The 15938-nt window shown below is 47.7% G+C and overlaps 1 protein-coding gene across 1 annotated transcript in view; it reads right to left on the bottom strand.

The window, feature by feature from the left end:
- Positions 1-14838, bottom strand: part of LOC308239096 (zinc finger protein 418-like) — a 43509-nt gene extending 28671 nt beyond the window's left edge. The window contains exons 1-2 of the mRNA XM_080651687.1: positions 14550-14838; positions 4133-4256 (exon numbers count right to left, since the gene is read on the bottom strand). Coding sequence (XP_080507813.1) covers positions 4133-4256; positions 14550-14552 — 127 coding nt within the window. The 5' untranslated portion in view covers positions 14553-14838. The remainder of the gene's footprint in view (positions 1-4132; positions 4257-14549) is intronic.
- Positions 14839-15938: the final 1100 nt, after the last annotated feature.

The raw sequence follows: 15938 nt of genomic DNA, 5'->3' as shown, positions 1-15938 counted from the left end.
TTTTGCAGGCAGAGGCCCCATCTCAGGGCACCAGGGTGGATGTTTGGGGTTTTTTTGGTAATCCTCATCTGAGGTTATTTTTCCATTGATTTTTAGAGAAAGTGCAAGGGAAGGGAGAGAGGAAGAGAGAGATTGAGAGAGACATCAATGTGAGAGAGACAAAAAAATTAGATGCCTCATATTTAGCCCCATCAGGGCCAGGATCAAACCTGCAAATTAGTACCACAAAGTCATGCAGTCTTTCTTTAAGGCCTTGGGAAGCAATGCACTATAAGCCAGTATTAATAAAAGAGCGATTTTCTAGCATTATGCTCTCCTTCCTAAAGAACAGGAAGTTTGGGATCCACACAGTATCTGTTAACTCTACATGATGACAGATCATAATTGAGCTTGAAAATCATTCCTGGAAGTGAATATCTCAAAAAAAAATTAAAGGCACAAAAGGAAAAAACACTTTTACTAGAAGATCATAAACCGGAACAGAGGATAGAAAGCAGTTTGCAGGTTGATGAATTAGAACCTGTAACAATTCATCACAGCATAATGTAAGAACTACAATGTCCCTGAAACAGGCAGTACTTCTTAGCTGAGGATGGGTGCCCTTGATGAACCCTGGGTCAGGTGCATTACCTCATTAGAGAGAAATGAATGAAGTTCCCATCCAGAGCTGGAGTAAGGGGCACATCAACCACAACCCATCCTTCAAATGTGAAATTACATTGAAAATACACACCACCATATCATGCAGAATCCATGCTACTTCCAGGACTGGTTGGCTGTAGGGGAGGGGAAGAAGCATATTTTATCCTATATAATAAAAGGATAATATGAAAATTAACCATCACCCTGTCACAAAGATGATGGTGCCCATAGCGCCATAGAGCTTTTCTCCAGTGTGAACTCTCTTCAGTCGAATGAGGTTAAAGATTCGTTTAAAAACTATACTACAGTTGTTACACGCATAAATCAATTCTCTGGACCAGACTAAAAGAAACAAGATGGCAGGTCAATGAGAATTTTAAAAACTTTCATTGTCTCAAAGTAATTGCTTATATCTGCATGATATGGTGGTGTGTATTTTCAATGAGGTGGTGAGGTGAAACTTTCAATGAAAGGACATCCCACATTCCCTACACACATACAGCTTTTCTCCAGTGTGAACTCTGTAGTTGTTAATGAGTGTAGCTCTTTCTCTGAAGAATGTTCCACATTCAGTATACTCATACGGCTTCTCTCCAGTGTAAACTATATGGTGTCTAGTGAGGTAAGCCCTTTGAAAAAAGGACATCCCACATTTTCTACACTCATAGAGCTTTTCTCCACTGTGAACTCTTCAGCCACAAATTAATTGGGTGGTAGATCTGGGCATGTTAGCAAGTGCAATGCAGCTCCTTCAAGCCTCAGTTATACCAGAAACTTAGGAGTCTAGTAGAGTGTATGTTCCATTAAAAAGGGTTAAAATTCAGGAAAATAGGTCCTAAAGAGTCCCCTTCAGTGTTGTTATTCAAAGTGAGAAAAATTAAACTTTCCCTGCACATTTAACATGTCTCTCCAGTGTGAATTCTAAGCTGTGCAGTGAGGTGAGCACTTTGAAGAAAGGACATCCCACATTGTCTACATTCATACGGCTTTTCTCCAGTGTGAACTCTGTGGTGTTGTTTGAGATAAGACTTATAACTGAAGGACTTCCCACAATCACTGCACTCATATGGCTTCTCTCCAGTGTGACCTCTGTCTGAGGTGTACAGTGAGGTGATTACTTCAACAAAGGAACATCTCACATTCTGTACACTCAGAGGGCTTTTCTCCAGTGTGAATTCTATGGTGTTTAATGAGTTTAGTTTTTTCACTGAAAAACTTCTCACAATCGGTACACTCAGAGGGCTTTCTCCAGTCTGAACTCTCTGGTGTTTAAAAAGTTTCATTTTTGCACTGAAGAACTTTCCACAATCGTACACTCACATGGCTTTTCTCCAGTGTGAACTCTGTGGTGTTTAATGAGTATAGTTTTTATACTGAAAACTTCCCACATTCAGTACACCCATAGGGCTTCTCTCCAATGTGAACTCTGAGGTGGTGAGGTGAAACTTTCAATGAAAGGACATCCCACATTCCCTACACACATACAGCTTTTCTCCAGTGTGAACTCTGTAGTTGTTAATGAGTGTAGCTTTTTCTCTGAAGAATGTTCCACATTCAGTATACTCATACGGCTTCTCTCCAGTGTGAACTATATGGTGTCTAGTGAGGTAATCCCTTTGAAAAAAGGACATCCCACATTTTCTACACTCACAGAGCTTTTCTCCAGTGTGAACTCTCTTCAGTCGAATGAGGTTAAAGATTTGTTTAAAAACTATACTACAGTTGTTACACTCGTAAATCAATTCTCCGGAACAGACAACCTGACATTGAATAACTTTCAGGTTGTGGCTACCAGCATTTTCACATTCACCCCACTGGTGATGACTTTTTCCATCAAGAAATTCCTGTGAGCCCTAGCCGGTTTTGCTCAGTGGATAGAGCATCAGCCTGCAGATTGAAGAGTCCCATGTTCGATTCCAGTCAAGGGCACATGCCTGGGTTGCGAGCTCAAACCCCAATGGGGGACGTGCAGGAGGTGGCCAATCAATGATTCCACCTCATTATTGATGTTTCTATCTCTCTCCCTCTACATTCCTCTCTGAAATCAATTAAAAAAAATGTATTTCTATAAAAAAATAAAATAAATAGATTCCTGTGAAATCTCACCGCCACAGTGTAGCTCTGCAGTGCTGAGAGTGGCCTGGTGCTAGAGAAGCTCTGAGTTGTATCGCAAGTCTTTCCTATCTTCCCTGGTGGTTGAAGGCACCAAAGATGCGTAGAAGCTGCACCTACTCACAAAGGAAGCCCTGTAAATAGCTTGTTTCCAGGACTTCCTCTCCACATTCATTCCTCTGTTGCTGGTGAGGGTTTGCAGTGAAACAGAAGTCTCCAACACATGCATCACTACAGAAGGCTTTCTGCTCAAAATATGCTGCATGTGACTCAGTCAAGTGAAAAATACCTTTTAACACAGAGAAACACCGCTTACACAGAAGGGTCTCCTAGGTGGCTGGAGCTCTCTTAGAAGACCTGACCTGTGAATCTCCTTGTACAAATACACTTGGATCAGAACAGGCCTCCTCATCATCCATTTTATGCCAACAACCTGAAAAGTGAGAAATGGTGAGGAAATGAATGCTGAATGTGGTGGTAGGGGGAAGTCCCATTGCAAAAGTGTGTTACACATCACACATTGGTTCACTGTCATTGTCTGAAAATAAGAGATGTGCAGGAAGGATTAATAAGAAGCTCTCTTGACTTTCTGGGCTAATGAAGATCACAAAACAGGGAGACCACAACAGAAATATGACAAAAACATGGAAAGCGCTGCATGGATTAGAATATGGTTCTCCAGCAATTCCTTCAATGAACAGCATTCAGCATGGCTTGGCTGCTGGAGATGGGGGCAAGCTGTGCAAAAGGTTGGTTAGGTCTTACTCCAAGTAAAATTCAGTAAAGGAGTAGCTGGTTTCGAGGACTGCTTAGTAGGTATGTGCATCTCATAGCACATGTGCAAGTCAATGTTGCAGAATATTGCAGAGGCAGCAGTGTAGAGGAACAGATGAGGAAGAGGTGAGAAGTCAACACTGGGGAAGTGAAACACAGCTTGCTATAATATTCAGGGAAGAGAATATTACAAACAATTGAATGAGGGCCTTATAAGAACAGCCCATGGTTCGTGTAAGTAAAGACCATAACATGGCACAGGTTGCCACAAAGAACCTTTACCTAGAGAAAGAGTGCATGTGGACACTGTCAGCCTCCCATGAAGAGAAACTGCAAGCTGGGACCCATTAAGCTCAATGCAAGACTTCTAATTCCCTGACACTTCCTGTACTTTTTGAGGTAACGGGTGTTAGGGAAGTTCATGGAGTCCTTTGCTCAGGACTCCTCATCCAATTCATCTCTGGCAGCCACAGCACATTTGACAGGACAGTGTGGGAAATTAGCAGAGGCCATGTTCTGGTTGTAGGAGAGAGCAAGCTATGGCTGAGGAATAAAGAAAGAGAGGTCATCACCTTAGGACACCGCGAGAACATGAAGGTCTTACCTACAGATGACATAAGTGCAAAAACTTCCAGCATTGCATCGCAGTACAGAAGTCTCTGAGCCTCATCAAGGAGTACCCACTCCTCCTGAGAAAAGGCAATGGCCACGTCCTCAAAGTTCATATCCTGTCATAATGGGGACAGTACAGACCATGATCAGATTCAATCCTAAGATTCTAAGTCTATAATAATCCCCACCCTCCACATCCATCTGATACCAGGCCTTCATCCCATGAAAGCCACTGTCTTCTTATATTCCTGCTGATATTTTGTCTTCCCACAAAAATAAAGGCAGCTGAGCAGATAGAAGATACCTGAGCTTGGGACCTCCCATGTACACCACACTGACTCTTACCAATAGAGTGGATGTCAAAATCAGAGGTTAAAGAGAGATGCTGGCTATAAAGAGAGAGTAAGTGATTTGATACTAGTCTTGTCAGGCAATACACTTGTAGTCCCTCAGATTGTTTCTCAAAAACACCAAATACATGGCATCTCACTTCACTCTCTTGACTCCAATCCCAAGGTGCTGAGGCAATTGCTTTGCACTACTTGCTGCACATAGTTCTTTTTAACAACACTTCTCTCACACACCTTCATTCCCAGAGGCACAACTTCAAAGGTAATGCAAATTTGCCTTGGCGAGGACAAATTGTTTCCTAATCACCTTCTTTATCAAAATTATAGTTCACCACCTGCATAATCCATTTCCCCTTACTCTTCTCCCTTACCAATGCCAGGGGAGATTTTGAAGCCTGGGTAACTCTGATCTATGCTATCTCATTCCTATCAACCAGTGTGTCACCTCCAACAACAAAAGGCAGGTGGTTAAATGGCACCTAACTCTGTACCTAGAATGTGGCACCAAAACACTCCTCTTTATAGGCAATTACTCTAAAAGTCACCTCATTGGATCATCCAGACACCACCAGAAATGGACTCTCCCATCATTCACTCTTATGCCTATGTCAGGGTGCTGTGGCCATAAATTAACAATCCCTCTCCAAGTGCACATCACTCTTTACCACACCTCGCTCACACTGCACTCCCTCAATCCCAGCCCCCAGACCTCTCCTTGGCCTCTTACTTATTACTCAGCATGTGTTGTCCAGAGAATGCTTGCCAACATCTCTCACTTAACCGTCACTCAAGTCCCAACCCCAGTGGCCCTCTGCACCATGCCCAGTGAGTCTCACAAATGACCACTCAAGCCTCTAAGCCAGCCCTGGGCAAACTACGGCCCGCGGGCCGGATCCGGCTGTTTTATCTGGTTCTCTTGCTCTCCCCTCCACTCCTTTACTTTGAATTTATATTAGTTCACACAAACACTCCATCCATGCTTTTGTTCCGGCCCTCCGGTCCAGTTTAAGAACCCATTGTGGCCCTCGAGTGAAAAAGTTTGCCCACCCTGCTCTAAGCTAATCCACAAGACTGACTGTAACTTCCCACATACAAGCCACACCAAGGGTCACAACAAAATGCTGGTGAATGTTTAGAGAAGTTAATATGTACCAGCCCTAGTCTCATCTTGTTTGAGTAACTCTTCAGCTTCCAATTCACCTCAGGTCTACTCATCTTTTAAAGGCCTTGTCCACTGCAAAATGATGATCTCTCCCCAACACTGTACATGAGGTGTTCTGTCCCTTTGCTGTGTTGTGACACCCACCTCCCACAGCAGTGGCAGAGGAAAGCTAGTCCTCAGCCTCACACAGTCCCTTCTGAGATACTACTACCATTACCAACCTGACCATGATTTCCTATATTAAAGTGATCTACAGTCTTGGCTGATGTGTCTCAGTTGGTTGAGCGTTGACCCATGCACTGGTAAGGTCACATGCTTAGGTTGAGTACTGGATCCATAGTAGGAGTTGTGCAGGCATCAACCGATCCTTGTTTCTTGCGTATCACTGATTCTCTATCTCCCTCTCCCTTCCTTTCTACATCTAAATACACACACACACACACACACACACACACACACACACACACTAGAGGCCTGGTGCACGAAATTTGTGCATGGGGGGGGGGGTTGTCCCTCAGCCCAGCCTGCACCCTCTCCAATCTGGGACCCCTCGAGGGATGTCTGACTGCCCGTTTAGGCCCGGTCCCAGTAGGATTGTGCCTAAATGGGCAGTCGGACATCCCTCTCACAATCCAGGACTGCTGGCTCCCAACTGCTTGCCTGCCTGCCTTCCTGACTGCACCTAACTGCTTCTGCCTGCCAGCCTGATGACCCCCTCCCTAACCACTCCCCTGTCAGCCTGATTGATGCCTAACTGCTCCCCTGCCAGCCTGATTTCCCCTAACTGCCCTCCTCTGCAGGCTTGGTCACCCCTAACTGCCCTCCCCTACAGGCCTGGGTCCTCCCCAACTGCCCTCCCTTGCAGGCCTGGTTCCTCCCAACTGCCCTCCCCTGCTGGCCATCTTGTGTCCACATGGGGGCAGTCATCTTTGACCACATGGGGGCAGCCATCTTGTGTGTTGGAGTGATGGTCAATTTGCATATTACTCTTTTATTAGATAGGATAGAGGCCTGGTGCATGGGTGGGGGCCAGCTGGTTTGCCCTGAAGGGTGTCCCGGATCAGGGTAGGGGTTCCCTTGGGGCGTGGGGTGGCCTGGGCAAGGGGCCTGTGGTGGTTTGCAGGTCAGCCACACTCCCTGGCAACCCAAGTGGAGGCCCTGGTATCTGGGATTTACTTATCTTCTATAATTGAAACTTTGTAGCCTTGTGTGGAGGCCAGGGCTGGCCACAGCAGGCTGAAAGCTTGTCTTCCTCCATTGCTGGGGAAACCCAAGCCTCCTGCTCGCTTCATGGCCGCAGCCATCGATTGGGTTAATTTGCATACTGGCTCCTCATTGGCTGGTGGGCGTAGCAGAGGTATGTTCAATTTGCATGTTTCTCTTTTATTAGTGTAGATACACACACACACACACACACACACATACTTATCATATTTCTGGTTCCTGAATCAGCTCACTCTTCACTCTAAGCCTTTGCACATTCTGGAACCTATGCCCTGGAGGACCTCCCAATCATTACACTGGTTGCCAGAAACAAGGTCCACTTCATGAAGCCCTAGCCATGGCCTTAGGAATCTGGGCTTAGTGTCTGTTCAAATTACCCAGGTCCAAGGGCTACAAGAGCAGCTAGACATTCCCAGGACACTACTCTCTCAGGGCCACAGTGTGTGAGGCCCTGAAATAAGCTCCACAAACCGGTAAACCTAAATGATTCTGCATTGGCAGGAATTTGTGGAAAGAAAATGGTCTGTTGAGAGCCTGGCAACCACTGCCAGGATCTATGGGCTCAGGCTGCTGAGTACCTTGCCCAGCCCTGAGGCCAGGTGCCCTCCAGATGCCTGTATGATCTCAGGGCTCAGTCCTCAGTGCTCACTCTTGCAGGTTACCTTATCATTTACAGGACTTCTCCTTCCTGTCCACAACTGCTGTCCTCTGTCTTCTAGTCTGTTCTTCCTCTGAGCAATGTTAGGAAAAGTTAGAACCATACCTCAGAAAATATCCCTCTTTTTTTCACAACCATCTATTGTTGGGTCTGATCAAATAATTGAAATGATGCCTTCCCCCCCACCCCCCGCTCACTGGGAACTGACCTTTTGGCCACTTCACAATGGACATTCCACTTGTTTAGACTACATTCCACTTGCTAAGACCATTATCTCTCCCGTCTGGAGTTTCCCAGAATCCAGACCTGCACAGAGAGTTCTCCACCCAGAAAAAGCCCACCTAGAGTCCTTTAAAAACCTCTGACTCCCTGTCTTTGGATGGTGGTGCCATTTTGGGGATCAGTCTTTCTGCTTATGCAGATGACCTAATCTATAATAAAAGTGTAATATGCTAATTAGACCGGACATCCTCCCGGACAAAGCCGGGGCTATGAGGGAAGCCTGGGTGTAGGGTGCCTGCCAGCGGCCAGAGAGAAACCCGGGTGCTGGCAGCCAGGGGAAGGAAGGCCTACTCTTGCATGAATTTCATGCATTGGTACTCTAGTAAATTAATAATTCTTCACACTTTTTGGCCTCATGCATTCCTCCTTCGGAGACCCTAACATTTGGTGCCGAAATGCAGGAGAGTTCTATGGGTACAGGGAGCCATCGCCCCAGCTTTGGTCTCCCTAAGTTTGCTATTCGGAAAGCAGTAGGCAGTGGCAGCTCAACTTGGGCTTACCTCCAAATACTATTCAGGTGACTCGAATACTGGCCTTGATTAGGCCTCGCTCCCTTACGGACCCTCCCGAGCCAGCTAAGGAGGACAATGGGTGGGAACCTCTCCTTCTCCATTGCTTATCCTCCATTCCACACCAGCCAAGCTTCTCTAGGTGCGTGACAATCCACAATTTCCCTCGTCTGGAGTCTTCTACCCAATCTCTCTCACTGACTTTTGGAAAGTCTTTTGTCACTAAAGTCCTAGAGCTAGGCCAGAAGACTCCTCAGCCATTTGGCTTTGGGTCCTTCTGGATTGGGGGCACCCAATCCAGAGGGTCACCTCTCATGTCTCATGGTTTAGCTATCGGGCGCCTGCCCTAAACCGTCACCTTTGGATTTGTGGTCAGTCACTCACCCTTCCTCTCTCATGGGCCACGCCACACTCCCTCTGCACACTCGCGGGGGAGATCATGCCCAACCACCTCATTTTATTTTGTAACACTGTTTGGCCACAATATAAACTAGATGATAAGTCTCAATGGCCTAAAAATGGCACTTTTAATTTTAACACATTGTACAATTTAGATAACTGCTGTCACTGCAATGGAAAATGGTCAGAAATTCCCTAAGCCCAGGCCTTTTTCACCCTCTAGTCCCAATCCTCTCTCTCAGTTCTGCTCTACCCATCAGATCTTTCTCTTTCACACAAAATATCATACCCCTAACACTTCTGATTCTGAATCTACTTCTGAACCAGCAGACCACCGACCTCCAACTCCTTACACATCACTTCCCTCACCTGCAGTAGATTCCCAAAACCCAGACCCTCCTAACCAGCAACCACCTTCTCCCCCAGACCCTGAGAGCCCAAATCCCAAGAACTCAAGCTCCAATACAGCCTTTTCCCATCTAACACTTACTCTCAGGCCACCCTAAGACTGCCTTCCTCAACAGCTGCTTCTATTCCTGCGCCCATTCTACCCCTGAGAAGAGGAAGCAGGAAAGGAGGGTATTGTCTGGGTACACATCCCATTTTCCATGTCCGACCTTGCACAGATTGAGAGGCATCTCAGGTCTTTTCCCAACAACCCGACCACCTTTACTAAGGAATTTAAGTACCTGACCCAGTCCTATGACCTAACCTGGCATGACATCTAAGTCATCCTGTGATCCTCTCTCACCCCAGAGGAGAAGGAGCACATCTGACTAGTACCTCAGGACCATGCTGTGCCCTCCATATACAGGACTAGGTGGCGAACCCGGTTGGCGCTAACGCAATACCCCAAACTGACCCAAGATGGGACTAGCAGGTCAGTTCTCCAGGGCGCAGGCTCTGTAGCCTGTCTCACTGTCAGACTCACAAAGGCTGCCCATAAGGCAGTTAATTATGACAAACTTATTGAAATCACTCAGGGCCCTGACGAAAACCCAGCTCTCCTCCTCTCCTGCCTCACAGAGGCCTTACACAAATTTACTACCTTAGAACTCACCTCCCCAGGGGGAGTCCTTCTTCTGAACACCCATTTTATATCCCAATCAGCCTCTAACATATACCATAAACTTCGAAAAGTAGACAAAGGTTCAAAAACCCCTCAAAAGACCTCACTAACCTGATCATTAAGGTCTTTAATAGAGACAAGGAGACCCCAATTCAAAAACAAGGAGGAGACTCAAATACAAAAAAAGGGTGAGATCAGGCCAAGACTGAGGTCCATATGAAGGCCTTTCAGCTCCTAGCCACCACTCTCAAGAACCCCAAATGAAGTGCTGGTCCTCCAACCAAGGGTAAGTCAGGGTCAAAGCCTCTTCTGGGCCCATGCTTCAAATGCAACAAGGAAGGACATTGGACCAAATCCTGCTCAAACCTGAGACACCCCCCGCCCCGCCTGGGCCCTGCCCACAGTGAAGAAGGGAAGGCCACCGGATATCAGACTGCAATCTGGCCCCTCCAGGTCAGACATGAATCAGCACAGCAAGGCTGCCCTCTGGATGCACTTTGGATCTCCCAGACCTCCTGGGACTGGCCACCAAAGACTGAAGCTGCCCAGGCACTAACAGGGCTTCATGGACTTACATCACCAGGACAAAGTCTTGGGTAACGATGTGGTGGTAGGTAAGCCCATCTCCTGTTTAACTGACACCAGGGCCACCTATTCTGCCTTCCCGGAATTTCCGGGGAACCTGTCTCCTCCTCAGTCTCTATTATGGGGGTTGACAGATTAGTCTCACAGCCATGAGCCACCTCACCTCGACACTGCATCTCACTAAATACCCCATCAACTCTTTTCTCCTTCTACCTCAGTGTCCAACCAGGGCTACAGCACATCCCCTCATAAAACCTGGTTGTCCCAAATGACAGCCCTCTACCTCAGTTTCCCTCTCAGCCCACAAAGCCATGCCATTCCTTAGACTGTAAATGCCTTATCTCCTCCATGACTGTTCCCTCCTCTGAACAAGAAATACTCTCCTTTTAAAGACTTGCTGGGATTTCTCACCTCTGAGTTCACAACTTCAGTCTTCCCACAAAGCTCCTCTATGACCTAACATGGTGAAGTGACCACCTCCCTAAGCCTTTACATCCCAAAGCCAGCATTCTCACCCCTTTAATGCTCTGAACACTGTTCTCACCTCAGTGCCTTTTCATCCACCCCACCCCACATTTCCCAAAGAAAAACTTTCTTGGCTGTAAAACCAGGAATGCCTACTTCAAAGTCCAGCTACTATCAGAAGCTGAACTCATTATAACCCAAACCTTAGCATCCTATCCCTAAGGAAAATGTGTCAGTTTTTGTTTGTTTTTAAGAGTTCTTTAATTAAACTAACACACACACACACACACACACACATACACACACACCCTATATAATAGAGGTAATATGCAAATTGACCATCACACCCTCACACAAAATATGGCCACCCCCATGTGGTCACAAGATGGCCGCCACAAGATGGCCAGCAGGGGAGGGCAATTGTGCGCGATCAGGCCAGCAGGGAAGGGCAATTATGGGGGACCAGGCCAGCAGGAGAGGGCAGTTGAGGGCGAACAGGCCAGCAGGGGAGGGCAGTTGGGGGCGACCGGGCCTGCAGGGGAGGGCAGTTGTGGGGGACTAAGCCTGCAGGGATGGGCAGTTGGGGGTGACCAGGCCTGCAGGAGAGGGCAGTTGTGGGGGACCAGGCCAGCAGGGGAGGGCATTTGGGGGTGACGGGGCCATCAGGGGAGGGCATTTGGGGGCAATTGGGCCAGCAAGGGAGAGCAGTTAGGCATTCATCAGGCTGGCAGAGGAGTGGTTAGGGGTGATCAGGCTGGCAGGCAGAAGCCGTTAGGGACAATCAGGCTGGCAGGCAGGCGAGTGGTTGGGAGCCAGCAGTCCTGGATTGTGAGAGGGATGTCCCAGGTTGGAGAGTGCACAGGCTGGGCTGAGGGACACCTCCCCAGTGCACGAATTTTGTGCACCAGGCCTCTAGTATATATATATATATTTCTTTATGAATTTCAGAGAGGAAGAGAGATAGAAACATCAATAATGAGAGAGTCATTGATCAGCTGCCTCCTGCATGCCCCCTACTGGGAATCGAGCCTGCAACCCAGGCATGTGTCCTTGGTTAGAATCAAACCCGGGACCCTTCAGTCTGCAGGCCAACACTATATCCGCTCAGCCAAACTGGTTAGGGCAAAATGTGGCAGTTTCAAATCCAAGCAGCTGGAGGTCTCGAGAACAGGCTGCAGGGCCTGCTCCCTCCTCCCCCTGCCTTTTCTCCAGCCTCATGTGCTTACACATAAATTTCCAAAGTCTTTGGTAACTTAAAGGCTTTGGAGCATTGCTGGGTTAAAATGATAAACAGGTAAATATTTTTAAATAGCATGAAATACTGAAACATTGACTGCTAGCCATGTTTTAATTCACTTGCTCTTAGTTTTTATTACAGAAAGTCTCTTGTACTTTGTTGAATGTATATTTTCCTGAAAGTAAGAGTGTGTTTAAAAGTGTGTTATTTGTGAATGACTAGAAGGTTTGTGTTGTCCAGTGAGTCAGGACCTGATCACCCCTGACGTCCGAAGGGACCCCTTCTCTCCTAGTAAGCTAAAGTAGCCCCACCCAGGCTCTCTCCTGTGGTTTAAGTCCTTATATCTGAGCCTAGACTTTCTTATTTCCACCGCTCATTCACAGTCCTTGTCACTATCACTGAAAGCCAACAGGTCTTCCAGCCTGGTATTTAGAAACCTCTCTCCCCCTTTCTAGCCTTCTTAAAAGTCACACACTGCAAAGGACACCGAGTCAGGAATGATCCCGAAATAAAGGGAAGTAACAAAGCAGACAGGAGGCCAAGCAGCAGCTCAGAGGAAGCCTCCGTCTCCCCAACTCTTAGCTACACCCATATAACACCCTAACACACTGCAGAGGAATGTCAGTCCCTGGTAGCTCTTGGGGCCATGCAGGAAGATCCATGGTTAAAATCTCAGGGAAAATATATCCTTCCCCAGGGACAGGCCTGTGATATCTTACAGGCTATTCACAATTCCCTGTGTATAGGACACATTTACAACTCCTAAAACCGCTCATCACATGTCCTAGCCTAGCCTTCCTTCTGCAAGATATCACCAAAACATATTCTACTTGTTACTCAGGATCTCCCCAAGGAGAAGTTAGACCTCCTTCCTTCCCCACACATCAGGCAAGGCGCCAAATCCCTGGACAAGATTGGCAAACTCACTTCACTCACATATCTCCTATTAAAAAAACAAAACAAATATCTATTAACCCTCATAGTTAGCTTCTCAGGCTGGGTAGACGCATTCCCCACTGCATCTGAAAAGTCCTCAAGGTCACACAAACTCCCATTCAGCACATCATTCCCAGATTTGGCCTCCCCACCTCATTACAATCAGATAATGGACCTGCTTTCAAACTCAAATAACTCCACAGGTCTCCCCCACTCTGAACATCCTATGGAATGTACACTCCCCTACCAGCCCCAATCTTCCGGCAAGATAGAAAAGGCAAATTCCTTCATTAAGACCCACCTAACTAAATTAACTCTCAAAACTAAAGAACCTTAAACTACTCTCCTACCTCTAGCCTTTATGCACATCGGGGCAATCCCCCCATGCACCCTCCTGTCTTAGTCCCTGTGAACTCATGTATGGAAGACCCTTCTTATTAGGAAACTTCCCTTCCACAGAGACCCCTCTCGGAGACTATGTCCCCATTTTAAATCTCATCCAACAATAACTGAGAGAACATGCTGATCAAGTCCTCCCTCCACCTTCTACGGGAGACACCCCCCTACTCCTCTACAGCCAGGGCACTGGGTCCTCCTAAAGGAAATCCACCATCGAATAATTTACAGCCCCGATGGCAAGGCCCTTATCAGGTACTACTAACCACCCGCTGCAGCTAAACTCTCAGAGCAAACCCCACGGCTCCACCTTCCCAGATTAAACCCATCCCCGGAACACCTCCATCACGTGACCTGGAGTCCCCTCACTGTTACAGCCACCAGATTGGGCCCACCAGACTGCACCTTACCCTCATCTATCGCTCACCCAATGCAGATGTAGCCGCCAATGATCAGTCTTTACCTGTCCCCGTAACCCACCATATCCGACACAAAAGGGCAGTTCAGGTAATCCCTCTCCTCATAACCCCGGGCATCACAGCAGAGGCTGGACCTGGCACAGGGGCCTAACCCCTGCTCTAGCCCCTTTGGAAGTCCTGTCTCAGGACCTACAAGAAAGCTCTGGATGCAGGCAAGGGGCAAACCTGGGAAACAAGAACCCCGCCCCCAGGGTAACCTCCCCTCCCCCAGCCAGTAACTGGTCAGGCCACTCAGACCCCTGACCTTTTCCTCCCTACAGATCAGTCTGGGCCTCAGTTGTATCTCAGCTCCAGGCCCAGAAGAGCAGCGAAAGCAGACAATGACGCTGCGGCAGCCTCAGGACCAGCTTCCGCCTCCCAAGTCCCTCAACAGGACCGTTTCCGACCTTCCAGGCGGCCTAATAAATTCATAATTCTTCACCGTTTTTGGCCCGTGTGTTCCTCCTTCCACGACCCTAACATCTATGGCCCCAGCGTTCTGAGAGTGAAAGTAAAACTCACACAAAACCCACACCTCATCTTTGTTGCCTTTAGACCCAAACAGGCCCGGGTTTCCGAATCCTCCCAGCTCAGTCGCACCATCACGTCCTCACAAGGTGGCACTGCAGCCTTTCACCCTCTTCCCCCATCACCCATGTGTCACCCACGAGGGACTCACCATCCTGAACGCTGGGACCTGGGCGGCAGGACCTGAGAGGCGCGGGTCCCCCAGGCTGGAGGGTGAAGTGGGGTCAGGCTGCGGGAACGCTGTGAGCAGAGAGGAGTCCGGGAGGCACGGAGACCCGATCTCGGTCTGTTGGGGCTCAAGGAGCCTCAGACACACCCCGCACCGCAGGCAGCTGCCCCCCAGGCCTCCTCCTGCTCCCGACCAGCGCCCTGAAGCCTGTGACTCTGAAAAAAGACCTGACAGGTTAAAAGGACTACCTGGAGGAGGAAGGCGGAAGTCCCGCTCTAACCGGATGCACACACGAAATGCCCGTTAGCTCCGCCCACGTGGGCGCATTTCCTTCTGGGTAATGTAGTTTTCGCCACTGCACTGCCCAGGTGAATCTCCCATCCCAGCCAATGAGTTGGTGAATAAATGCGTGTGGCACAGCAAGTGACGCCTGGGGAGGGACAAGATGAGACCAAAGGCCGGGCTAACTGGAACAGACTGACGCATCCCCAAGGTGAAGAGGGTGGAAAAGAATGCAAGAGATCCACCAGAGAATACATACACAGGGGAGAAATGGGAGACATCTGTAATACCATCAACAATAAAAAAATACATGTATTTTTTAAAATTTTAAAATAATGTAGCCCAACTGGTGTGGCTCAATGGTTGAACCTCGACCTATGAACCAGGAGGTATGGTTCTTTTTTTTGGGGGGAGGGGTATTTATTTATTTTTAATTTTTTATTGTTTAAGTATTACATATATTATTACATGTCTTCTTTTTCCTCCAGTGACCTCTCCCGGCAACCCCCATCCCCCAGCACGTGCACTTAGCGTCCAAGTGTCTGTGTCCATTAGTCATGCTTATATGCATGCATATACACTGAGTGGCCAGATTATTATGATTTCTGAACGCATAATAATCTGGCCACTCAGCATGGGTGGGGTCCGGCCAGCCTCGCCATGGGGAGGGGACATGGGCGGTTGTCCGGCCAGCCTGCTGGTCGAACTCCTGGTCGAGGGGAGAATTTGCATATTAGTCTTTTATTATATAGGATATACACTGAGCGGCCAGATTATTATGCGATCAAAGATCATAATAATCTGGCCACTTAGTGTAAGTCCTTTGGTTGATCTCTTAATGCCCCCACCCCACCTTCCCTTTGAAGTCTGATGATCTGTTCAATGATTCTATGTCTCTGAATCTATTTTTGTTCATCAATTTATGCTGTTCATTATATTCTACAAATGATGGCAGGCTAGATGTTATATTGAGTAACAAAATAGCCCCAAAGCTTTAGTAGACTAAGGCAGACATATTTCTAATCAATGCCAAATGTCCACACTGATTCTCCAGAGACCAGGATAATCAGAAGCGCCGTGTGGGTACCT

Source organism: Plecotus auritus (assembly GCF_963455305.1).
Source record: "Plecotus auritus genome assembly, chromosome: 15".
Taxonomy (NCBI): domain Eukaryota; kingdom Metazoa; phylum Chordata; class Mammalia; order Chiroptera; family Vespertilionidae; genus Plecotus; species Plecotus auritus.
The sequence above is the reverse complement of the archived record's forward strand: the minus strand, read 5'-3'. Positions and strand labels throughout refer to the sequence as shown.